This window comes from Diospyros lotus, chromosome 6, assembly GCF_014633365.1.
Source record: "Diospyros lotus cultivar Yz01 chromosome 6, ASM1463336v1, whole genome shotgun sequence".
Classification (NCBI taxonomy): Eukaryota; Viridiplantae; Streptophyta; class Magnoliopsida; order Ericales; family Ebenaceae; genus Diospyros; species Diospyros lotus.
Genome location: NC_068343.1, coordinates 15,974,851 through 16,001,577, shown reverse-complemented (window position 1 = coordinate 16,001,577; position 26,727 = coordinate 15,974,851). Strand labels below are relative to the sequence as shown.

At 34.9% G+C, this 26,727-nt stretch overlaps 1 protein-coding gene across 8 annotated transcripts in view; it reads right to left on the bottom strand.

Annotated features, from left to right (window-relative positions):
- The window catches only part of LOC127803916 (kinesin-like protein KIN-14B), a 116,891-nt gene extending 100,967 nt beyond the window's left edge, over nucleotides 1–15,924 (bottom strand). For 7 of the 8 annotated variants that reach the window (XM_052340539.1, XM_052340541.1, XM_052340542.1 and 4 more), the window contains exons 1-9: nucleotides 15,552–15,924; nucleotides 6,457–6,580; nucleotides 5,696–5,782; nucleotides 5,360–5,530; nucleotides 5,135–5,241; nucleotides 4,713–4,844; nucleotides 4,376–4,554; nucleotides 1,314–1,475; nucleotides 150–241 (exon numbers count right to left, since the gene is read on the bottom strand). In XM_052340539.1, the coding sequence (XP_052196499.1) occupies nucleotides 150–241; nucleotides 1,314–1,475; nucleotides 4,376–4,554; nucleotides 4,713–4,844; nucleotides 5,135–5,241; nucleotides 5,360–5,530; nucleotides 5,696–5,782; nucleotides 6,457–6,580; nucleotides 15,552–15,734 (1,237 nt within the window). In that variant the 5' untranslated portion in view covers nucleotides 15,735–15,924. The remainder of the gene's footprint in view (nucleotides 1–149; nucleotides 242–1,313; nucleotides 1,476–4,375; nucleotides 4,555–4,712; nucleotides 4,845–5,134; nucleotides 5,242–5,359; nucleotides 5,531–5,695; nucleotides 5,783–6,456; nucleotides 6,581–15,551) is intronic. The other variant, XM_052340546.1, reaches the window with a different exon arrangement.
- Nucleotides 15,925–26,727: the final 10,803 nt, after the last annotated feature.

The window sequence follows — 26,727 nt, the reverse complement described above, 5'->3', positions numbered from 1 at the left end:
TGTCCATACATCTTAAATTGCAACTCACTTGAAGAAAATATAAACAAACTATTTGAAATGGATAAAGTACCCTAGTCAACATCTGGAAAGGAAATAAACTTAAGCAGCCATCTTAGAATTACATCAACCAAGTAGAGAAAACCAAGTACCTAGTGAATCTGCAAGTACTTTTGTTAGCATTGAATGTTCATATGGAACAGTGTCCTTCTTGGAGGTCAAGGAATTTAAAACATCACCCAACCTACATATACAGAATAAGCATTAAGCATGTTAGAAAACCTCATCAAGCAAACCAAAATAATCCAAGCCATATATGTAGAAAAGAACTGAATCCCATATATCCATATCCAAGTGCTTTCATTGAAGCAGTATACAGTTGCATAGCATCACATAGGGCTTGAAGTGCAACCAATTGATAATATATATTCCCCAACATAACTCCAGGCATCCAGTTTAAGCAAGCAACCACTTAAAAAACGTGAAAACCAGGACATCACATGATGTTATGATATTAGTCCCTTACAAAGCACACAGACAAACACTTGAAATTTGACAGTTGAGCAATAGCAACATGAATGATATGGGTATTGCTAACAATTTTTGAAAAGAATCACAACACCACAAAATCAGGACATAACAACAAATTTCATACTCCTTTACTTCACACACACACACAATTAGAAACACTAAAAGGAACAGTTAAGAAAATCATATTTGACATTCTTTTGATCTTGACATGGTTGCAACATGTAGCTCATTCTCATTTCATATTTTAGGTTTTCTTTTTTTTTTCCTGCCTCTTTCTCTTGTTATTTTATAAAATGATAGATAATTTAAATATAAAAAGAGGGTAATCCAGTAATAAGTCACCTCTTTCTCTTGTTATTTTATAAAATGATAGATAATTTAAATATAAGAAGAGGGTAATCCAGTAATAAGTCACCTGCTAGATCCCTGTTGCCTTTACCACTACATGAAATTATTATATAAATAACCTTTCAAACATACAATCTAAACCTGAAATCTTATGGTCAATTATATTATATTCTACCGTTAAATAATTTAGTCAACCTAGACTCCTTAGCTGGTGCCAATTGCCAAAAGTGCAGGGTACAAGAAGTAATTCAGCTATAAAGCTCCAAGCAGAAAACAGCAGCAAGTAACATTTTAATGTTAATTATAAACAATTAACTTGTTACCAGTTTTCTTAAACAGATTAGTACTCCATTATCAAGAAGCAAGGTTACATGATGTACAGGGATAACATTGGCAATTTGGTCCCAAATAATAAAATCCAGGAATGCAGAACATACACTGAAAGTGATTTCATGACATGCAATATGTCTGTGGCATGCTCCCCTCCATCATCCTCCATAGTTAAACTTGCACTTCCAGCCAGGTCAACAAAAGAAAGCTTGCTATACAAATTTTCTCCAGAGATTGAATTGTTATAATATATATGAATAGTGACAATCCTGAGAAAGGGGAAAGCTTAGATATCAGTTTAAGAAAGAGGTGATAAAATAAAGATATGTCTGACACAGGGACGTGACAAAAATGTTTAAACAAGCAAGCAACTTGATATCACTACCAATAGAAACCAAAAATTTTGCATGAATAAACGGGCACCCATCTCCAAAACAGAAAGCAAAGAGCAAAACCCTAAGTAGAATATAACACATGCGCACTACAAGCAACACAATGAATAATTAGAATAACTTCAATTTCAGCCACTGGATGCAGCGACGGGAGTTGATTTATATATCAGAGGTACTGAGTCCTGCATACAGAAATATTCTTGTCCTTTGCAAAAACAAGAAATCATTAACAGCTGCAAGTATATTCCACAACCAGTTGCCCGAGTTCCATATGAAATGAATAGTTTGCTTCAGACAGCTAAAGGCTATGCTTCCTTCCAAGAAAGAGAACCACCACAAGGTACAAGTAAGAAAAACACCCATTTTTCCTTTATTACTCCCAAAATATCTCCAATTTTCCATCGAAATTAATTTTAACAGTGTGGAAATTGACAAGAAGAAGAAGAAGCTAATGAACAGGAGTGAAGGGAAATTAAGGAGCAACCTAATCATAGACGTGTTTATATAATTGGCACCAACTCTCTAGATGGCACGAGTTGTTATTAGTGTCAGATATAATAGTCACTGGATATTTCAGCACATACCTTATGCATTTAACAGCATTTTAATTAGTAGGTTGACAAAATGATTTTTAAAAATGATGATTGATATGTCTATCCTTGAGCTATGAAGTTCATGATTTTTTGCTAGTGGGAGATTTGTGATTGTTGTTCTCATTGTTGTAGTAGTATCTTTCATTTCTTCATTATCATTGAACAAAATATAAATAAATGATGAACGACAACAAGAATAGAATAGGTGGGTCCGCTACATGAACTCTAGACCTCCAACCATCTCTATCCATGACCACATCCTTATAAGGTCATTATATGCTATGTCATGTCCATCCATGGTCATATCCTTTATAAGGCCATTATACGATACATAAGAAATATATATATACATATATTTTGTAGTGCTCCTCATATGTCATGTCCTAAATTTTCTAAAATGCTCTCTTTGTGTTGCATGGCTCCCAATGTGCTACTCAACAGCACAATTAGGTGGAAACAACCTGTAACAACTGAATAGAAGGGCAACCGATAGATGGCAGTTATAGTTAAGTTTTTGTACTTAAGCATGGGACTTTCAGATAGGGAAAATCAGCTGCTGCAATTAAACATAAGAGTTTTCAGACGGAAAAAAATAAACAGTCAGATGGAGTTGAGGAAGGTGAAGGGTAATGGAATTATGAAGGAAGTAAATAGTGAGGGATTTTTCTGGCCTATAAATACCCGAACAAAGAAGGCATAAAGGCACCACAGCTAAGCAGCAATCAGAGAAAAGAGGTTGAGAGAGTAGGAATTTCAGATTAGAGAATAGGCGTTTGGTGGCTCGTGGCGTGAGAAAGAAGATGGAAAGATCAAGGAGAAAGAACTTACCAAAGTTTCTGTCAGCAATGCATGCAAGATTCACCTTGTTCCTCAATTTTTTAGATTTTTACTTGTTCCTTGGTTTTCCAGATTTTAACAGTGGTTTTCCATCCATTAGGATATCATCAACCGCTTACTTTGTTTCCATTCACGATGGCAAGTGAAGGGTCGACCACTCTCTAGTTCAGTTGTAGCGAGAAGAAAAGCCACTCTTCAATCTTATTTGATTGTAGAAATAGAAGACCCAATTACCCAATTGATAACCCATTGGACCCGACCCATTTTAGGGGAAATTGCGTTATTTCCTCTTTTGACACTTATGAGTTCTGATTATTTACGCTTTAACAACCAAGTTTTCTAGAAATTACAGAAAGGTCCCTTATGTTAAGGAGAATATTACTTCTAATTACGAAGGATAGAGGAAACAGAGAATAGGATAGTTTTTTCAGTTTCTTGTTTTGAAGACTGTATTTTCAGTTTCTTAGTTTATGTGGCAGTCAGTTTGTTTATTACAAACAGAAAACACAAACAGTGTTCTGTTTGGTACTGACAGCTAGCATGTCAGTTATGTTGTTAAATAATAGAGAGCAGTATCTAAACTCACTGCTCTTGCTGTAATATTCATCCAATTCAGTCTCTACAGTTTTGATTCTCTCTCTTCATTTCCTTTCAATTTTTGTTCTCTCTAGCTCTTACATTTTACGTTTATTAAAATTACATAGTTGCCCAAAAGTTTTTGAATATTACATAACAGCTCCTGAATTTCAAAATGACAAAAAAAAAAAAGGCCTGAGTTTTTTAAAATGGCAACTCCAGCAATCCTATTACAGTGAAAGTCCTTGTCATGTAAGTTCTGACATCCAAGACAGGTAAAAATACGGGCACAACCTTGAAGAGACACCAGGTGAAATGGCCAAGTTTGTGCTCTGATATGAGAACGTCTTAGGATATTTTCAAAGTACTTCTCTCCAGAATTGTGATTGTATTTAGTAGCTAGTTCCAGTTTTAACATAAATGAATAAACTTCTCTTGAAAATTAAATCACACAGAAGTGATGCTATCGAAAATGATAATGAGAAGTATAATGAACATTCTGATAAACCTGCCACCATAGCTTATTTAACTAAAATTTGAATTCTGCAGTCATATACTTAGTTTTTGAACCTTTTCATCTTCTGAAGGTAAGAAGCCTCATCATATTTTCCAAAAAATAATAATAATTTAGCAGAAAAGATGACAAGAAATTGAAGAAAAAATGAAACGGAAGCAGAGTCAGATTCTTTTTTCTTTCTTTTCTTTTTTTTTTTTTTTTTTTTTTGGGGGGGGGGGGGGGGGGGGGAAGGGGGCGGAGAATACAGAACATACAGATGAGAGAAGTTGAACATCAACGGATCCGTTCCCCGATTCTGAAATGCCACTTTCAAGACTCTGGAGAAATCCAGTGGATTATCAACCTTTTCCTGTGCAAGTTCTATCAATGAGTCACGTGACCCCATCCAGATCTTTGGTACGGCCTTTCTTGAGTCTGAAAGCAAATCCCTAGTCTAAAAGAAAATCAAGGTGCACAACCATTAGGGAATGGCAATGATGTTTATAGTTGAAAATTTTGGGCAAAAAAGAAACAGTCAACAGAAGAATAGAAAATAACAAGAATATGAGTATTGGAATATGTGGCAATGCTAAGATGCAGTAATTTTGGAACCTGTTCATTGTAGATTTCAAAGACTGTGACAGAAAAATTAAATCGAGAAGTAGAGGTTGTAGCTGAGTTGGACAAATCAAACAACTCCTCAAAACTTCTGGCATACAAGCCACGATCATGACTAGAGCCTTCCTGCAGATGATGGGAGCACATAGATATAGCATGTTAACAAATAAATGAGGTGGCTATCCATAGCATTGAATATATCATAAGGACCAATGATTAACAATACACAGAAACATAAATACCAATAAAATCACCTTCTCCCCATACGGAGATTATATTAATAGATGGCAGATATATTGACTTAAAGTACAACAGTCCTTAAAACCAAACATGCATGAGATGTAGTGATGTAAACAAATATCAATATGCTAGCATAATCTATGGTATTTGTACGTCAAAGGAGGAGGGGAGAGAACCATGGTGTATGTCTTTCCAGAGCTAGTTTGTCCATATGCAAATACTGAAACATTAAATCCATCAAAAGCTGACTGCACAAAGGGTTGAACATCACTGAAAAGTTCAGCTGCACATTCAAAATATCAACATAAATTAATAAAACTAGCATAGTCCTGTGTAAAATTAAAGCAAATAAATAATTCCAAAAGAAAGAAGAATATACACAAAACAAAATGTCATGCCACCTTGTCCAACATGAGGCCCATAAACCCTGTCAAATTCAAAATCTTTCTTTGGGTTGGCAACATTATCATCACCAGTAGGAATGCGAATGGTAAAATTATCAGGAAATTCAACAACAGAAGGATCTTCATCTTCAAATACTGGCCTTGTGCGACAAAAGACCTTTATGCTGCCTGAAATCGTCGAGAAAGAAGTGCTAAAATTATCGGTGCAACTTCAAAACAGAAACAAAAACTGCCCTGCCTATACGTGATAAATTAAATGTTGAGGTATTTATAATTATTAAGTTTACGCAAATTATGTTTCAGTGTGTGAAACTTACAGAAATCAAGGAGTACCTTTGGCAGTCAACAAGTCATCAAACAATCTTTTCTTCTCCTTCACCAATGGAGATATTCTAGCCTCAGCTTCAAAGGCAGCCTGATCTGAAACGAGATGATATTACGCATTGCTAAAATCAAAAATTGTCAACATAACCAACAAAAGCATATCAAGCCTTAATCTCATTATGTGGGGTTAGGCCACATGAATTCTAGCTATCCAGTCATGTCTATTTACGGTTTTATCTTTTATAAGACATCATCAGCATAACCATCAAGTTTTTATTGGTCTTCCTCTACCTCTTTTGCTAAAGACATCATCAACATAACCAAGCAACTGAAATTCATTTATGATGAACGTTGTGATTCTATGAAAAGATGAAAGTGAGATACTGAGGCCTTTAAGCTTCATAAATTTATGTTATGTAGAGCTTCCCAAAGAATGGTAAGCACAAATAGCAATTGCAATTAAAAACCAAATTGATTTCAACAAAATGATATTAGAAAATAAAAGATTTGAGACAAGCTACACATATTATAATCTTAAAGAAAGAATTAAGGCCTGTGATTGTTGTTTGTTTTTGTTCTATCAAAACTGGCAATCAATACAAATAAACACAAAAGCTCATAAATGATATTGAACTCTTCCTTGTCTTTAGGTTCCAGATAGGAAGGTAACCAGCATGAAGCATCAAAGGCACCAGTAGATAAGCATTAGAACGGTAAGAAGTAACATATTTACATGATTGCGTCAAAATACAGCCAAATTCACTTCTTACCTAATTTCTGGGTCTTATCAGCAAGAACAGCCAAATAGCGTATAACTCGATCAAGTTTAGCATTTGAGTACTCCTGGAGATCACTAGCTTCTTGTCTCAACTCCAAGTAATCTTCTCTAGCAAACTACCAAAAAATGCAAGACAATTGCATGCCTTTAATAATTTTTTTTTTTTTAAAAAGCAAAATAACCAAGCCACCTATACAAGTAGTAATAATCTCATGACCCAAAAACTTTTTCTTACATGAGGCCACTATAATTAAGATCCTACAAAAATTTTAAGAAAAATTTATAGTTTTTGAGTCTTGACTGTCTTTAAAACATGTCTTAATCAGAATCTGCAATATCTAATTGATCCACAATAAGTTCAGACCTTATCTGAGGTCAAATAATATATGAGGGATGGTGAGGCAGGCTACACTGCAGAGAACTATAGTCCAAAACAGATCAAATAACCAGAGTTACAGGCATTCTACTGTTTTTTCATTTCATTACCAATAAAACAATTCATGCATGGTATCATCATTTACATACATTTGGTTCATGATATGGAAAATTGTTGTGTCTGCAAATGCATCCAAAAGATTTCTAAAATGAGAAAAGAAAAACCTATGGAGGCACAGATTGGTTCTCAGTCAAATATAATCAGGAAATTCTCTAGCAGAAATCCTTTTAAGGTTAAAAGACTTCCAACTGCATGCCATGTGTATTTATTTCATTTTTTAAGTATAGATTTTATATCAATTATAGAAGGACATGTAATTCTAGTTGTGCACTTTTGTTTGGGTAAAGTAGAGGGGTACAATTGTATTTTCATGTTGTACAAGCTTTGCAATACCCATGTGATAGAACATGACCGTATCAATTATCTTCATTCACCACTATCTCATGAAATTTTCCATACAAAGATTATGTTGGAAAATCATCCCATCATTCCCTCACTAGTTGTGTCAAGAATGGCATCCAACATAAAATTTTGCCACATTGTTCTTTTGCATGGATTCATATTGCTAATGTGACTTTTAGAAGTCAATGGGAATTAAGAATGTTGTGCCACCGACCCTAACTTGGTTGGGATAAGGTGCGGTTGATCATGATGGCAATGATGCTAAGTAAAGGGATAAGGCCAATTTCAAGGGATCACATGACAAGCCAAACTAATTCTAGGACAAGATTCAGGTGCTGAGTTATGAATCACATAGGGCCCTCAACCTCTTATGCAAAGACCATCCAAGACATTGACCAAACCCCCTACTAGGCCTTAGTGGCAATGTCATTAGCCCCTTTAGGCTTTCACCCCTTAAAACTTGGGAAATCCTCATGGTGGGAGACCATGCAAGACCTAAAGGGGGGCGTCTAAGATGTGCACTTAATTAGTGCTACTAATTAAGTGCTTAGGCTCGACTATGGAAAACCAAGTTTAGTTATCATCAATCCAAGAAGATGAATCATATTATATATCCCTTAAAGCACATGGATCCTTGTAGAGTTTGCAAGATGTTAAATTCTATTTTTGTACAGTTAAAAGTTGTTATGAAATAATATTTGTCAGATACACATACAAATCTTAGAGATCTTATGAATATTTTGATTGGCTTATATGAGATGAATCTTTATAGTAATACCCTTCCAGCTATAAGATCGTGTTGCAGCACGTCAAGCCCTTTTCTGACGATAATTTGAAACATGTCATTGCATCTTATATTATATATGTATTCAATCTCTCCTTAATCACCCCCTCATTTAATTTTACTTCTAGGTTTTAATCTTTTATGCATTTCACTTAGCTCAAATCCCTTGTTTTTCTTTCTCTTGCCTTAGCCAATCTATATATATATATATATATATATATTCCCCATCTTTTATTTCAAGGCATTGGTTTAAATTCTCACAAACTTTTGACTTCGATCCACTAACTACTTTCTTTGCTTCTTTTTAGCCAAATATGCCATTTATGTTTTTTCATTCTGACATGTATGCAAAGTCTTGCAGCAAGCTAAGAGAGCTTTGAAATTTTCTTATCCTCTTCATTCCACCACCGAGACTCTTTGACTTTGGACTTTTCCTTTGACTCTCCTAGAACCATTTTCTTGTCTGTTGAGTAGTTGCAGCCACTTTAATCCACATTTTTTGAAAAATCCTCAGTTAGTTTCCATATTCAATAGGTATTGTAATCAGATTTAATACTTGTTAGTAACATTCATTTGACGAAGTTAAGAGGTGGCTCATCCCAATATGTAAACAAATTAACGGGAGGGCCTATATTCTTCCTATTGATTTTTTTTCTTCTTCCTCTTCTTTTTCCAGTCAACTTAACAAAGAAGACATTCTAATTTTTTCACTTATACCATTTATAAAGAATATACCATGCATGGCTCTCGGAAGTTAGAACCTTTAGATGTATATGCCTCTTATGATAAAGAGAGATTAAAATGTTTATGCCTGTCACAAATAGTTGAAACCTGACATTTGACATTCCAGGCAAGATTTTTGGAAATTTAAGTTCATGTAACTTTAGAAGTAAATACCATAAATGCAAGGTAAAACATTACGTGCTATTCAATGATAATTCTCAAAGACAACTAATTGCCTAACTTCCCCTTTTTCGTCTTTCCCTAAGTCGTTGAGGAACCCTGCAACAGGAATCAATTAAAACTTCCACCCTTTGATGAAGTTTAATCAAATATCAACACCTGACCAATTCAACAATTTGGTGTCATTTTCCAAGATCCTTTCAATACCCTAACTTTTAGAGCTAGAATTGAAGAAATTGCATATGTATGGGTAGTCTGTGAATAAGCCCTAATCAAGGAAGCTTTTGTGACTAACTTTTCAGATTCATGGATCTAGGGTTGTCCAAATAGGAAACATCTTCATGTTTGGAGGCCAATTCCTTTTTTACATCATGTGGCAGACCTGGCTTGAACTGAATTTGAATTTGCAGATGTAGAGAGTCACAGTTTTCGCTTCAAGCAAAACATTCCCATTTCCCTATTTTGTTGGCTTAAGGAGGCTTCATAGTTCTTTGAAGTCCTTTTTTTCTCTATTTGCATGAATTCTTGTTTTAAGCAGTGCTTATCCCTCTTTGTGCAGAACTCACCCCATTTCTGGGCTTCATTTTTTTTATAGTCACTTAATAAGAAAAATTTATTATTTAGAAAAAAAAGAAACTGATGTTCTAATCTCATCAAATTAGCTTTTGAAGCCACTTTTGTCGTTCATTAGATTTTTGTTTGCTATCCTACTAAATTGAAGTGTTTAATGTAACATCCAAAACCATTGGTAAAGTAGAGCATCAGTAAAGCCACCAACCAAATCTACAAGGCAATATTAAGACTCCAATTGACAGCAACTCCAAATGGATAACTAAGAAGGTCCAACTAAGGGATGGATTATCACTTGCGGGCATTCAATGGAATGGGTTTAAGATAACTAATATTGAGGGCAAGTTCAAAAAAGGCATACTAGTATATTACCAAAGCCACCAACCAAATCAGCAAGATGTTTAGTGATGCAAACTTGTACACAATTTTATTTTTTCATGAGTTTTTTTTTTTTTTCTAATTGGGTGTCCTTGGGGTATACTTTTCAGCTTTTGGGGTACACTTTGGTGTAAGTTAGTTTTTAGGTCTCTTTTGTAAGAGCAAGTGTTTTGTTTGGGTTCCTAAAGCATTAGGGTCTGTTCTCTGTGTTGTTTTCAGGTCGTTTTCCGTTTTCAGTTTTTCAAAACACTCAAAACGTGTTACTTACCCATTTTCAAAAATACATTTTCCAAAACACAAAAAAAAATTGTACAAAAAACTCAAAATGCTGAAATCACGTTTTGACTGTTTTCAACCAAAACAGAGTCTTTGAATCCAAAATACTAAAAACACTCCGGTCCTTCTCTCTTCTCTTCTCTCAAGGCTCGGTCGCCGCCGCCACCATCACCGCCCTCCACGCCTACCACTGCCATCATCGCCATCCAAGCCCGCCACCGCCATCCACGCCCAGATCCGCCCGCTTGCCACCGCCATCTACGCCCACCGCTGCCTGTCATTTCTTCCTTCTACCATTTCTTCCTCCCGTGGCTCCTCTTTTTCAGGGTTGAGATTTGGGGATTTCAATTTTGTGCAATAGGAATGAGGAAAATATCCAAGTTTTTTTGTTTTGTTTTGTTTGATATTAAATTGAATATGTAATATGGTTTTTTGTATTGATTTTTCTTTTCAATGATATTTCTAAGATTTGGATTATGTCTATAATAAATCAATATTTTGTTATTTTATAATTTATAATTTTTTTAATGTCTATGTTGTGTGTAATCTAAATCTCAAAATTAATGTAAGGTTTCAATTTGTAGGTAAAAACAAATTTATCATGGAATTAATAGTTGAGTCAAATTAAAAATTGCTTTAGAAAGCACTTTGCAATTTTAATACATTATATATGATTAGATTATCAATTATCTCTTGTATTATATTTTATATTTTAAACCCTTTGAATCAAATTTATAATTTATTAATAAATGTTTACAATTTACTTTGAATCAGATTTATTGAATAAAATATTATAAAATAAATTTTTTCAAAATTTCAAAATAAACGCGTTTTTCAATTTTTTATTTTGAGAAACAATTTTTCAAAATGACAAAAAAAACGCGTTTTTAGTGATCTCAAAAAAGACACTCAAAACACAAAATTGAAAATGAATTCAAAATTCAAAATTGAAAACTGAAACACGAAGAGAACACCATCTTAGTGAATTTTAGGAGGAGTTATTTGCAAAATAGGAGTTGCCTTCTCTAGGAAGCTTGGAAGAGATAGGAATTGGCTTCTCTTGAAAGCTTGAGAACTGGTATAAATAGAGCCTCTCAGCCACTTTTAAAGGACTTCTTTCAGCATTTTGAAGACAGAAATTACTACAGGGAGTTTCAGCTCCAAACCAGCTAGGATTTTGAAGATTTAGTGGCTTGGGTTTTGCAGATTTGACCCTGAAACGCCTACCGATCCCTCCATCACCACCATAGGCGCAAAAGGCTAGCAAGAAGCTGCTGCTACTTTGCTGTTCTAGGTCTGGAAAGGTATGATCTTAGTTGTTTCAGTGTGTTATTTGCTGTCCTGTTTCAGTACTACATCCTTCTTGTGTTTTTTGCTGTTTTTCTGTCTCTATTTGCATCATTAAGACTCCAACTGATAGCAATTTCAAATGGATGAGAAGATCCAGCTAAGAAATGGATTATCACTTGTGAGCATTTATGGACAAGAATAATGACTAATATTGTAGGCAAATACAAGTGAAATAATTTCTGGTGTTAAATACAAAGATCCTTTATGTTTTTGGAAGTAAAATCATTTTCAGGAAATCTACTATGCTATGATTGCATCTCCACACTACAAATTTAAAGTGGGCATACCTTGGCAAATTTAGATAATTTTGTGGTCCTAGGGTGTGAATAGACTGTTGCCGTAAAGGAAAAGCAACACCATTTGTCTTGACTTTCCTAGTTACTGAACTCCTATGCATGCACTTTTGCGCACGACCAGCAATTGACAACTACAATTCCTAATATACACGCCAAAGTATATAAAGACGGCGTCACCTGTATATGAAGGTTGAAGATATGAAGTAAATTAAAACCCTAAAAGAAAATGGAAAAAAAGATATGAAGTCTCAGCCCTATAAGGTATCGGCCCTTGTTTGGCCGGTTCTTGAATGGGCCGGTTTGAACCAGGTCTTTAACGCTTTCAGGTCAATTCCCTCCATCTTCAAATAGTGACCGCATCACTTACACAAGTTTGGATTCAAACAAGGGCAGGTAGATCACACTCTATTTACCAATATTGAAGAAGATGGAAGAAGAACAATTCTGATAGTGTATGTGGATGATATCATCATCACAGGAGACAACAGCCAAGAGATTGAGAAATTAAAGCTTCAATTGAAACAAGCAGTCGAGGTAAAAGAGTTGGGGGAATTAAGATACTTCCTTAATATTTATATCACATAGGAAATATACCCTAGAATTGTTGTCCAAAATACAACAATAGAGATTTTGTGAAGTGGGAAGGATCTAAGATGACAGGATATTGTTGGGAAGCAGTATCAGTGTCCTGAGCTGAAACAGTAGTCATATTAGAAACAAAGGAGATTTCCGGGAACAATAATGATAATGGTGTCATGAAACACTGTCAACACCTTGAAGGTATGCCCCGAAAGTGTGCCCTAAATGTATGCTAATGTCCTGAAAGTACTTCAATGCTCGAAAAGTGTCTCAATGCCTTGAAAGTGCCTCAATGCCCTGAAATCATCTTCATGCCCTGAAAGTAACTTAGTGCCCTGAAACCATCTTCATGCCCTAAAAGTACTTCAATGCCTAGAAAGTAATTCAGTGCCCGAAAAGTGTCTCAATGCCTTGAAAGTGCCTCAACGCTCTGAAACCATCTTCATGCCCTGAAAGTAACTCAGTGCCCTGAATCCATCTTCATGCCCTAAAAGTATTCAATGTCCTAAAACAAATCCACTGAAGCAATGCTACGAAAAACCACGAAACATGTTAGAAGGTCCGCGGGGGTGTCCTCCTGCGAAGACCCTCCGACAGTCAAGTTAGTGCTCGGAAAAGATTATTCACGCAATAGAAATCAATTCAATGTTTAGAAGTTACCAAATGTGGAAAAAAAAGTCCTCTTCTTCGTCTTGCAACTGAGTATTTATAGGGCACGATTCTCAAGGATCGTCAGAAAACATATGTCAATCATTTGGGCATTCGAGAGATGCTTTGCCCAAAAGCTCACGCCCGGAAACATGTCTCGATCAGAAAGTCTATTTATGCCCGAAAACGTCCTTTGCCCAAAATCAACGAATGCCTGAAAACAACCAATGCCTAAAAACCCCTTTTGCCCGGAAGGGTCTCTGCTTGCCCAGAAACACGTTTAAACGCCAGGAAGCCCCTTTAGTCCCGAAGGATCTCTTCTTGCTTGGAAGCACATTTAAACACCTAAAAGCCCCTTTTGCCCAGAAGGGTCTCTTCTTGCCTGGAAACACGTTTACGTGCCTAGAAACTCTCCCTTGTGCCCGGAAACATCTTTTTTTCTTTTTGGTGGGGCCTATTTTATCATGGTACAACACCTAGATTTGCTCAGGAAAATAGGCAAACTAGGGTGTAAACCAACAAGTACTCCCCTAGAGCCCAATTGGAAGAATAAAGAAGAGAAAGAAGAATATCAAGTTGACAAGGAAAGATTTCAGCGCTTGGTATGGAAGATTATCTATTTATCTCACACAAGGCTGGATATGGCCTATGCTATGAGCATCATCAATCAATTCATGCATCTACCAACTAAAAGACATATTGAAGCAGCTTACCATATCCTCAAGTATCTCAAAGGAACACCTAAAAAATGATTGTTGTTCAAGAAAAGTGATGATAGAGGGATTATTGGCTATGCAGATTTAGATTGGGCAAGTTCCATTGAAGATAGTAGATCTACATTAGGGTATTGTACCAAGCTGTGCAGAAACTTAGTGACTTGGAGGAGCAAGAAACAAGGAGTTGTTGCTCATAGTAGTGCAGAAGCAGAGTATCGAGCCATTGCTCAAGGGATTTGTGAGATAGTGTGGATAGAAAGACTGATGAAGGATCTTTCTATGCCTCTATCACCCCCTAAAGTACTCTATAGTGATAGCAAATCAGCTATCAGCATTGTAAACAATCCGATGCAGCACAACCGGATGAAGCATGTCAGAATAGACAAGCATTTCATCAAGCAAGAGATGGAAGAGGGAGACATAAGACTCACTTATGTCCTTACAGAAGATCAAGAAGCAGATATCCTAACTAAAGCCATGCAAAAACAAGGTTTTGAAGCTCTTAGAGGCAAGGTGGGAATGATTGACATCTATTCCTCAGCTTGAGGGGGAGTGTTGAGGGAAGCTAAAGAATCTCGGTTAGCAGTCTCATCCAAATAAAGAGTCTAAACAAAAAAGATAAATCTTAAAGTTATCCCAATTATTGTTGGATTAGATCTATAAAATAGATAACAAAGGGTTGTATTCTACTCCTATAAAAGAGGATAATTGTTAGGAGAAAAATCAGGAGTTTTTGTAGCAGATTTTTTTGGAAAAGTTTTAGGATTTTTGTGCATATATATTTTCCAGATCAATGAAATCAGGATATAGTGTTTTCCCTAATTCTTCTACCTATTTTCTTCAATGACTAATTATAAAAGATTGTCACATCAATTCATAAAATGAAATGTTAGTGTATGATGGATCATACGTTGAGAAGCGTTCAATGAGTATCCTGCCCAATATATAACCACTTATCCCAATAGTACTGAGTCTGCATAACCCACCCTGTCCTATCAACCACTTGCATTCCAATTTTAACCAAATACGACAATAAGATTGGAGAGGGCCATAAAATATCACAGAAATGCATGCCACGGGGAATCCAATACTTTAATCCATGTCCACCAAACAAATGCATCTTTGGATATATCTGTATGGATAAGATAGCTAACCATATCCAGCTTACTTGATTTGGAAACTACGCATAACCAGAAAGGTAGACAATATCCAACTGGGTGAAGATTGCTACATAGACATATACAAGCGAGGATCTCCACTTAAACATTATAACTTGACTACATCAGTTGACAGTCATAAGAATATGAAAAGTACTTCGGAGCCTGGCTTTGTTTCCACTAACACACCTGGTACTCACATGTGACAGATGGATGTCCAAGAAAAACTTCTGTTTTTTTTTTTTTTTTTGAAGGCCCCAACAGTTTAAATTTTAAACTTCCTTCATATGATTACCCATCTGTGTTTCCAGTCCCTTTTGCTTGTTAAACATTCCCCACCGAGTAAGCCATCACCAACCTCATCCAATTCAAAACTTTTCCAACTTCCAAACTACAGTGCCACTCAAAATCTGCCGCTGGCTACCAGCAAAAGCATCGCCATTATTAACTCCCATAATTGCAGCTAAAAACCCTCCACAAATTTTACCAAAGAATGCCTGAACACTAGTCATTTCAAAACCTACAATTTGATCGAGTAAAAAGAAAAAAAAAAAATAGAGAGGAGTGATATATTAGACAAAAGCATGCATACCTTAACTTTTTCCTTCAATCTATGAAGCTTTGAGGCCAGGGCGTTGTGCTTGGAGGGCTCGGAATGCGGTAGCACAGTGGAGGAAGAGATCGAGTAGCGCCTGAGTAGAGGCGAAGGCTCCGTGGCCTTTCTCGGCTCGAATCCAGCCACCTCCCAGTTCCACCTGTTCTTCTGCTCCGCCATTGCCTCCCCAAAAACAAACCCTAGGGAGAGAAAGGGTCCGGAGTCCGAATTGGAGGATCAAAATGGAAAGAGTGGTGAGTGTGGGTCTCTCGCTCCCTCGCTTTTACTTTTTTGTCTCCTCTCCTCTTGGGGCTTTGGTTTGGGGCTGTCTTCTCTTCTCTTCTCTCCTCTCCTCTATCTCATTTGTGGTTTTCGACGCTGCTGTGTATATCGCAAATATGAATATTAATAATTAATATGCGCTTCTTGTGACTACACGACTCGCTCTCCACTCCAGATTTTGTCACGGTAGATAAGGAAGGGCACGTGACCGGTGCGTGCCTTTTTTTTGGGGGGGAAATTATTCTTATTTCTTACAAAACTTGGGATTGGGCACTTTGGGTTAAAGTTTCTATTTTCGCTTTGAGAGAGAAGTTGCCTTTTATTTTGATCATATTTTTTTTTTCTCTAACTATTTATCATTCGAGTTTGATTACATCCAAATATTTGCAATGGGTTCGGTTAACGACCCATTGCAAATGACCAACTATTGTTAACGGTCGGAATTGGTATTTTTTCTTTTTTAAAAAAATTAAAAAAAATAATAATAAAAATAAAATGATCATTTTCTTAATAATAAAGGAGATTATGGTTATTTTAAATATTAAAAATATTTCAAGTGTCATTTAACGTAATATACTCAAATATTTAGTTTTATAAAAAGTTTAGGTTAAATGATTACGATTTTTTTTTAGGTAGGGTATTTTATTCTTTTAAAATAGTTTATAAACTCTTCCAAAGTTAAAAAGGAACCACCTTTAAAAAAAATCTATCAAAAGAATTTATAAGTTATATTAACTTATAAGTTGTTATTAAGCAAGGGTTTATAAGTTTACTTGAATCGAGAAAAAAAAATCATACCACATAAGAGTATATAAATTGTAGATTTGGTTATTGAGTCAATCGAAATCCACTAATTAATTAAACCAAATTGATGAACAAAATAAAACTGAACCGGTCAATTAATTTGAAAAATCAAATTAATCGATAATCAAAAAAATCAAATCTAAACAATATAAATTGAACTAAACCAATTAAATCGAAGAAACGTAATAAAATTAAATAAAATCAAAATAACTAATAGAAAATACACAAAATCAAATAAAATGACATCATTTTATAAATATTAAAACAATATCATTTTAAAAATCATTCAGTTCAGTTATTTTAATCAACAAATCAAACCGAAAATGAAACTTTTAAAAAAAATTAATCAAACCAAACCGATGTAATAAATAAACCAAATTAAACCAACAAGTTTGATCGGTTCAATTCAATTAGTTCGGGTAAATCAAATTTTTGCTCTCCCATAATTCCACACATTTAAAAATGTGATTTTATCATGGAAAATAAATTCCCACATTGGGTATGCCATATTTTCAATAAAATAATTTTATCAAAAAATAATATTAATATCATTTATAGTTATATAAGCCATGTAAAATAAACATATTTCACCTTGTAAGGTTTGCATGTAAGTTTTCTTTTTCTTACTTAAGTAAATTGTATAAATATGATAGAATTGGGGGGTTATTTTTGTCAAATTTTATTTTATGGCGACCTAATAATTTTAGGTGCAAAATAGTAAACTTTATAATGATTAATTAATTAAAATTAAAATTTATATAAAATAAAAACCAACTCAAGTTGATGTGGCAAAGCATGAAGAGGATAAATCATTAGAAGACATGCTGCAAAAGACAGTTTAATGGGCAGCACATGCCTGTTGAGAATCCTGTGATGGTTATTGTAAATCACATGCAATATTTTTTTATTGTTAATTATAACTTGTCATTGTTCTCTAGAAGTATGGCTATCATGTCACAAACCTTGCTTTGTGGGTGTGCACCTTATTTTGGCTTCTTGGCATATACAGCTAGCTAGCTAGCTTGCTTGCTAGTTTTAAAATAATTGTTCTGGGAGGCACTATTTTATATATTTTTGTCAAATTATTAAGAATAAATTATCACTAATTAAACTCATTGTATTTTAGGTTATTTGCATGGAAATCTCTTAATTGTTTTTACTCATGGACCTTATATCTTTTACTTTATACAATGGCACCTTTCCTTCTAGTTTTTTTTTTTTTTTAACGTATACATGGAAACCTAATTAGGTTACCAGTAATGACTCGTGTTATGCTAAACCCCATACACAATAGGATTCAGGGATCACAAAAAATAAGAGCTAATAGCATAAAAAAAATCATATTTTTGTAATTTAATCCAAACATTTCAATTTTTATAATAAACTCCTGATTTGGTCGATTTATTGCAATTTTATTTACGACTCAAATCTGATTCGAGAGGTATGTGCACCCACTAGCGTGGCACATCACCTAAATTGTAGCGACCCGTAAATAGCAAATTAATTTAATTATTGAGTTATTGTGTTAATCTAAATTAAAAGGAATATTAAAATAAATTGTTGTTATAAATAATAATAGATTATGTGATTTTATGAAAATAAGAAATTAAGGTAATTAATTAATTATTTTAGAATATTTTTGGAATAAGAAAAAATTGAAATAAATTAAATTGTGGAAATTTTATAAGTTTTGGGCATTAGTGTAATTATTAGGGGGGTGTTTGTGTGAATAATGGAAGTTGGAGGGGGTTGGTGCGATTTCGTAAAAGGGACCGAAAATCCCGTTAAATTAAATACGCGCGGTATAAGGTTAAAGGCGAGCGTGGGCACGGGCAAGGTCACGGGTTCGAGACGCGGGAGCTGCGCGCTCGAGGGCCGGATTTTTGGCTAATTTATTTCAGCCACTGGGCATCCGAAACGATGTCGTTTCGGTGAGGCGGTGGCCTCCCAGTGGCTGGCTCGCGCACTGCCACGTGGTTGCGCCTCCTCTGCTCGTTTTTGGCTGATTTAAGCCCGATTTTGGGCGTTCTTTTTGCAATTAAACAATGAGCAAATTTCCAGAAAAATGAGGCAGCGTGCATGGGAGAAAAATTTGGAGATTTTGGTGGAAAAAAATCAAGATTTAATCAAGTTTAATTCAAGTTTTGATTAGCCAGGTATGTAGTCAAGCTAGTAATAAAAATTCTGTACGGTCGGAATTTTATTTTGAGTCCAATTTTGTTAATTTTGGCAAATAATTTGGGTGTTTGCAGTTTATATATTTTTTACCGTGTTTGGTCAAATCAAGCCTAAGGATATATTCGTAAAGGCAAGTTCTCTATACCTTCCTCGTTGATTCTTTCGTTGTCAATTTATTTGACCTCCCTTCGTTTGTTTCGGCTGTTAATAAATTGTGGAATTTTAAACGATTTGTTATAAAATTTAATTTATTAACCTGGTCTCGAGGATTTTATTCGTTGGTTGCTTACGGGGGTTTGTGCCACCCCCAAGCCTATGGGAATGATGTCGTACTCACCCGGGGCTAGGTTCTTAGCTGTTTGGGTATTATTATGGATTTTTTGTTCTTTATGGGCTAGAGCGGTGGTGCAGTGGGGGCAAGAATCGGTTGTCCAATGACGGAGTGACTGTCGTATGGTCTATCTTAGGCTGTCGACTGGTCTCTCCTAGTCACTGACCGTTGATCGATGCAAACACTATTGACTAGCTCTGCCGATACGTGATTATAGCATGACTGGTATCATTTTATTCTTGTTGCATGTTTTGGTGTGCACATGGGTACGGGCTGCATGTTGGGATTTTCATAATCTGGTTATGCTTGGTCACAGACATCCTAGCTTAGTTATGATGCATCTAGCACGGGCACATGCATTGCGTGTGGTTTACTATATGGGCGAAGCATGGCCTGATGCCTGGATGTGTAGGCGCCATGTATCACGTTGATGTTCACTACACCATTGCATTTTTATGTGCATTGCATGGTTACTGGTAGTATTTAGTTCTCGAACGGGAGTACCGTTCCGATGGAGCCTATGGCTCGGGTGTCGGGAGTACCGACATGGATACGAGTGACGGGAGTACCGACCCAGGACAGTGTGCACAGGTTTGTTGGAGATCTATGTTTCCTTTCAGGGTAGCGCCAGGTTGGTATGGAACTTGGGTGTCAAGTATCTTATATGAGCCCCAATGACCAGTATGTGCCTTTATTATGCTGCACTATTATATTGTTGCATCACATGGCTTGTGTGTACGTGCAGGACTATGTTGGGGTGATCTCCTCTATTTATTGTATAGCATTATTCTCCTTATAATTTGCTGAGTCTTACGACTCACCTTGCTTTTCATCATTCCAGGTAAGGGTAAAACGAAAGCCGATGGCAAGGATCGTTCCACCTAGCAGCCAGCCTGTCAGTAGGGTGTACATTTAGCTTGCCCTCGTTATCTCTGATGTTTTGTTAGGAGTTCTCTCTTTCATTTTTTACTGTGCCGGGTTGTTCCATGTATCTTTTATTCGTTGGCACAAGTGTCTGTATATTTTTATATACTCTATGACCGTTATTCCAGCAGGGTACTCGTGGGCGTGCATGTATATCATTTGCTTCCGCTGTTGTATTTTGTTTTATGTATGCATGCCAGAGCATTTTTGTCTTGTGTCTATTTCTCTTCCTTTATGTAAACATTTTCGTTCGGATAGATCGAGTGGTTGGGATATCCGGACGGGGGTGCTTACATAAATTGTTAAAATATTTTGAGTAGACCCTACGTTGACATAGGTAGAAGAAAATAAATTGATATATTAAATATATATATATATATATATGTATATATATATACAAACATAGAGAGATAAAGACGAGCAAATGACGACGACCTTAGTGAAAAACGATTTCAAACTTAGAATTTTTCTAATGCTAGAACACCTCAACGGAGTAGTTAAAAATAAAAATAAATCTTTAGAAGAAATTGGTATAATTATGTTATGACAAAAATCTTTTGGTTTAAACTATTAACACCTCAAGCTACAAAGTGGAATAGGGATTTCATAAATCTTAAATAAAAACCCCCCCTTGAGTTATACAAATGAATGAAATCAAATATTTCATATTTTTATATTTTTTGTAGTGCATGTTTTAACCTTAAGAATGGTAAAAACTCTTTGCAAAAATTTAATTACAAAAGTGATAAAGAAATTTTCATAGGATGTTCTACTAAAAGTAAAGTATATGGAGTATTTAACAAAATAATTATTATAATAGAAGAATAAAATTCAACTTATAGTTGATGATGTGAGTTTCGAACCTAAGGAAGATTGTAACAATGAATTAGGTTAAAAACTTGAAAAACTATCATTAAATCATAAGTAATCAACTCTATTAAATGATAATATTCCAAAAAAATAAAATGTATCTCGTAAAGAAAAATAACCATCATTTCTAAGAAAAAAAAAATATATAGAAGATAATGAAATCATAGCAGGTCATTATCAAGAAATTAAGACTATTTCATCTATTAGAAATGAATGTTAATTTGTTGCCTTCTTATTTCAAATAAAGCCTAAAAACATTAATGAAGTCTCAAATTATGATAATTGGTTCAAGGGCCAAAGAATCATCCAACCATAGGAACAAAATAAATATTAATAAATAAAATGGATGAAAATGAAATTATTATAAGAGATAAAACTAGTTTAGTGGGTCAAGGAATAGTCAAGAAAAATGAATAGATTATGATGAAACCTATGCCCCGTAGCAAAATTGGAATCCATATTAATGTTGTTGACGTTTGCATGCTACAAAAATTTTAAATTATATCAAATGAATGTTAAGAATGCATTTTTAAATTGGTTATATAAATAACAAAGTATATGTGGAACAACTTCCCAATTTTGAGAATCCCCAATATGAGAGTCATGTGTTCAAACTCACCAATGCACTATATGGTCTAAAACAACTCCCTAAGGTATGGTATGAAAGACTTAGCAAATTATTCCTAAAATAATGATTTTACACAATAAATATATGACAAATGGATACAATATTGCTTACTAAGTCTCATAATAATAACATTTTATTAGTTAAAATTTATGTAAATGATATCGTATTTGGATCTACAAATAAAACCCTATGTGATAAATTTGTAAATCTAATGTAAGAGGAATTCTAAATGAGTATGATGAGAGAATTAAAATATTTTATATGATTGTAAATTAGACAAGAAGATAACTGAATTTACATATCTTAATAGAAATATATAAAAGATCTTATTAAGAAACTCAATATTCAAGAAATAAAACCTATAGCCACTCTTATGAGTGGTTCATCATACCTAGACAAGGATAAGATAACCCAAATGGTCTACAATAAGCTATATAGAAGTATAATTTGATCATTGTTATATTTGACAACAAATAAGCCAAACATTATGTTTAGTGTTTGTCTATGTACTAAATTTCAATCCAATCCGAATGAATCCCATCTTAAGTTTGTAAAAAAAACTTTTAGGTATCTAAAATGATTATCTAGTTTAGAATTGTTTTAGTCTAAAACAAATGAATTTCATCTTGAAGTTTACACTAATGAATGCAAAATAGATAGAAATAGTACTTGTGGCTCATGCCAATTTTTAGGAATTTCTCTAGTGTCATGGTTTAGTAAAAAGCAAAACACCGTTGCACTCTCTTCTACTAAAGTTAAATATGTAATAGCTAAAAGTTGTTATACTCATATCCTATGGATAAAACATTAACTAGAAGATTATGACATAAAATCTTAAAATATCTGAATCAAATGTGACAATACAAGTGCTATAGTCTTAACCAAAACTCTAGTGTTTCATGCTCAAACTAAACATATTAAAATTAAGCATCACTTTATTTGAGATCATGTAAGAAAAAGTCATAAATATGGAATTCGAATACTCAAATCATCAAGTGGTGGATATATTCCCAAAACTCCTAGATAAGGTCGAATTTGAATATTTTAGAAGTGAACTAGGAATGAATCGATTGTTGCATATTCTTATCCCTCGTAAAGGAAACTATACTCAAATCACTAAGGAAAACTTGTGAATCGTGTATCTATCGTAACTAGTCAACGTGTTAATCTTTGTTGATTTACTCTTGATTAAATGAATGGAGCCTTCAAAAGAAAAACTTGTTGCATTCCATATAATATGATCATAAGCCAAATTCTATATGATAAAGTTGATAATTTAGGACGTGTAAAGCGTGTCTCTCTCAGCCATTCCAAGTACCTTAATGAATCATCTTTAAAAAGTGTGGGTTATGAGAAAAACAATTCGAGCCAATGGGTTAAATCAAATAATTACGCCGTCAGATTCTTAGATCTTATATTTGGTTTATACATTTTTGTCTTTTATTTTGATTCCTATATGATTGCTTTTGGCACTTAGACCCATATGTTATTAGATTTATGTATTTACCCATTCGTTTTGATGACTATGGAAATAAAATAATAGTTTAAATGCAAAATGGTATATTTTGGTGGCATATGGTATTTTTATATTGAATCACTTACAATATTATTTTATTGTATGAAATCTTACAATGTTATTTTATTATATGAAATCTTTAATAACTTACTTGTTTTGTATGATGAATGAACACCTATCCTTCGAATATATGAAAAATGAGTAATTCTTTGAATGTGTGGCTGTTATAAATTTCTAATTTTTATGTCATATTAAGAGGGAGTTTTCGTCTTAAGGGAGAGGATTTCTCTTAAATTATTTACTTGGAATGATATATTTTATTTCTATGCCGATCATTTAATGTATATGTCTCCAATATGATGAATGACTATGAATTTGATCTAGTGTTTTGACATTTTTAAAATAATTATAATATGAGTGATTATTTGGAAAGATATATTTTTGATCTTATATGATCGTGAGTTTGAGATATAGTATTAAAATTTTTGAACTATTTGAAAATTATTATGCTCTCTTATGTGATGATGAGTGACTTGTGTATATAGATTGTGCACGTATTACATAACTTATCAATTTTGATTCCTTCATGATGGTTATATCATCTTAATGGGGAGCTTGTATTCAAGATAACTTTTAGTTTAAGGGGGAGTTTATTTTCTTAAGATATACCTTTTTTATTCATGACAAAAAGGGGGAAATATATGTTGAAAATAATTTTGATATAGAAATGGGTTCTGTCATCATAAAAAAGGGAAGACTAATTTTGACTATTGTAATTGATTTTGATGATAGAAAATAATAATAAGTTTTACACTCTAACTCATAAGTCAAGTATATGGTTTTCAAATAATAATAAATTTCAAATACTTTATTAAAATGAAAACCAAATGAATTATAATTTTCTCTCTCTCTCTCTCTATATATATATATATATAAATGGAGGTTTACTGTAAGCACCCCTGCCCGGATATCCCCAACCATCCGGACTACTTGAACGGGAGCACTTACGAAAGGAAAAATAATGAAACACAAGACAAAACTACCCTGACATACATACACAAGAATTAAAACAACGGAAGTGAAAGTTATATATATGCATGCACTACGGGAACACCTCTAGCATAGCGGTCACAAGATAAATAAATAAATACAGACTCTTGTGCCGACATACACGAGACTCGAGGAATGACCTGGCACAGTAAAAATAATGGAGTAATTCCTATTCAAACATTAGAGTTGACAGGGACTGACGGGACTGCCTATACACCATATCGACTCTTCCGTTAAAGCTGGCTCCCTTGCCCATAGCCCACGCTGCCACTACCTGGAATGATGGAAAACAAAGTGAGTCGAGAGACTCAGCAAGCATAAAGAAAGAAAGGCTGTATAGATCCAATAAGCTTTCCCCCATAACACCAACCCCCAAGCACACATAAGCCATGAGACGCTACCACACAAAAGTATAGCATAATGAAAGCACATACCGGTCCTTGGGGCCCACACAAGACACACGGCACCCAAGTCCTATACCAACCTGTCGCTGTCCCGAAAGGCAACATAAATCTCCAACAAACTTGAGCGCGTTGTCCTGTGTCAGTACTCCCGACACTCGAGCCATAGGCTCCCTCGGAACGGTCCTCTCATCCGAGAACTAATAACTACCAGTAATTATGCAATGCACATACAGATGCAATGGCATAGTGAGCATCAACGTGATACACTAGCGCCCATACATCCAAGCATCAGGCCATGCTCCGTGATAAGTGTCTTTTATACACTTATTTTGGTATATAAACTTAGCATTTATACATTCAATGAGCATGATTTCTACTTGATTTGGTTCTATATATGGTTATGTAGATATGGAGCATGTGTTAAAGCGGACATGGAGCAAAAAGAGTGAATTCGGTGCATTATGGAAGTGAAATAAAGCTTGGAGGCATGGTCGGGTATCAAATTAAAAGAAAGCAAAAGAGTATCGAGAGCAAGAAGTTAAAAATAATAAAGTAAGAGGCTAAAGAAGAAAGCTAGCGGTCTTACAGCGAAATGCATACCGCTGTAGGACCGCTATAAGGTTTAGTTTCTGAAGCTCACGGTCCTACAGCGAAATGCATACCGCTGTAGGAACGCTATAAGGTTTAGTTTCTGGAGCTCACGGTCCTACAGCGGAATGCATACCGCTGTAGGACCGCTTTAGGAATTGCTTTCTGGAGCTCACGGGTCTGCAGCAACAAGCATACCGCGGTAGGACCGCGGTAGGGTTCAAAGATTCGGGAAAAGGCCGTTTTAAGTCCGTTTCAATCCAAATAAAAGAGAAATAAACTCCTTTAAGGTGCAGGACTTTGATAACCTAAAGAGGACTATATAAAGACTTATTCTTGGAAGATTTGGGATTTTTTTGGGGGGGAGAGAAGAGAAGCGAACGGAAGATTGAAGACTACTCTTGGGTTGTATTTTTCTTTTCTTTCTCAACTCTTTGCTATAGATTCCAACTCTTTTCCTTTTCTTTTGATTGAGAGCATGCATAGCTAAGTGTTTATAGCTAGGGTGAATGATGAAACCTCGACTTCTAATGGTTTGATTTAAAGTTATTTGGTTTGCTATTTTCTTATCTATCTGGGTTGATTGTTTGTTATGTTTATAATGTTGTTTTGATGCTTGATCACCATTGAAACTTATTTGTGATTTGTATTGCTTTCGAGAGATTCAATACGGATTAGATATGGTAGCAAACAACGTAGGGTCCGATAATAGGTAGAGATACCGTTATGCCCTATGAAATCATTGTGTGATGATCTCCGTGATTGAATGTATGTTTATATGTTCGAAGGTTGACTAGAGATAGTTAATCTCATATATATACATAGAACTAAATGACCATCGAGAGAGGCTTTTGGTTGTAATTGGATTATCGATTTTCAACTTAAGATAAGGAATAACAACACCCGAGTAATGAATAATTGAATCATAGAGGTCGACGGTGGATTCACAAACCCTAGTGCCTTAGTCTTGTGAGTTTTAAATCAAAGGAATTGTTTTGTTTGCATCTTTTATTCATAAATTAGTTTTCATTACAATTGAATTCTTCGTTAATGTGTGTGTTAGGTTAAGGTTAAATCAGTTAGAGTAAACGTCAAAAGTTAGTCCTCGTGGGTACGACACTCTATTCATCACTATATTACTTGTCACGATCCGTCCACTTGCGGGATAGAATTTAGCCGGACACTCTGCTCACATAGTAAACCACACGCTATGCATATGCCCGTGCTAGATGCAACATAACCAAACTAGAATGTCTGTGTCCAAGCATACTCAATAAATGAATATCCCAACATACAACATGTACCTATGTGCATATCAAATCATGAACAGTAACATAATGAATATAATCATGTAGTAAATCACATACTGGCAGAGCTAGTCAGTAGTGCTCGGCACCAGTCAACGGCCAGTGACTAGGAGTGTCCACCTGACGATCCACATTAGGGCCGTACAATAGTCTACCCCAATGTCACCAACAACTGACCCCTACCCCACTACTCGATAGCTCCAATCGAACCATAAATAAACCCGCACGTTTAGGAACCTGGTCCCCAACCTGGATTCGGCATCATTCCAAAAGGAATGGGGGTGGTACAAA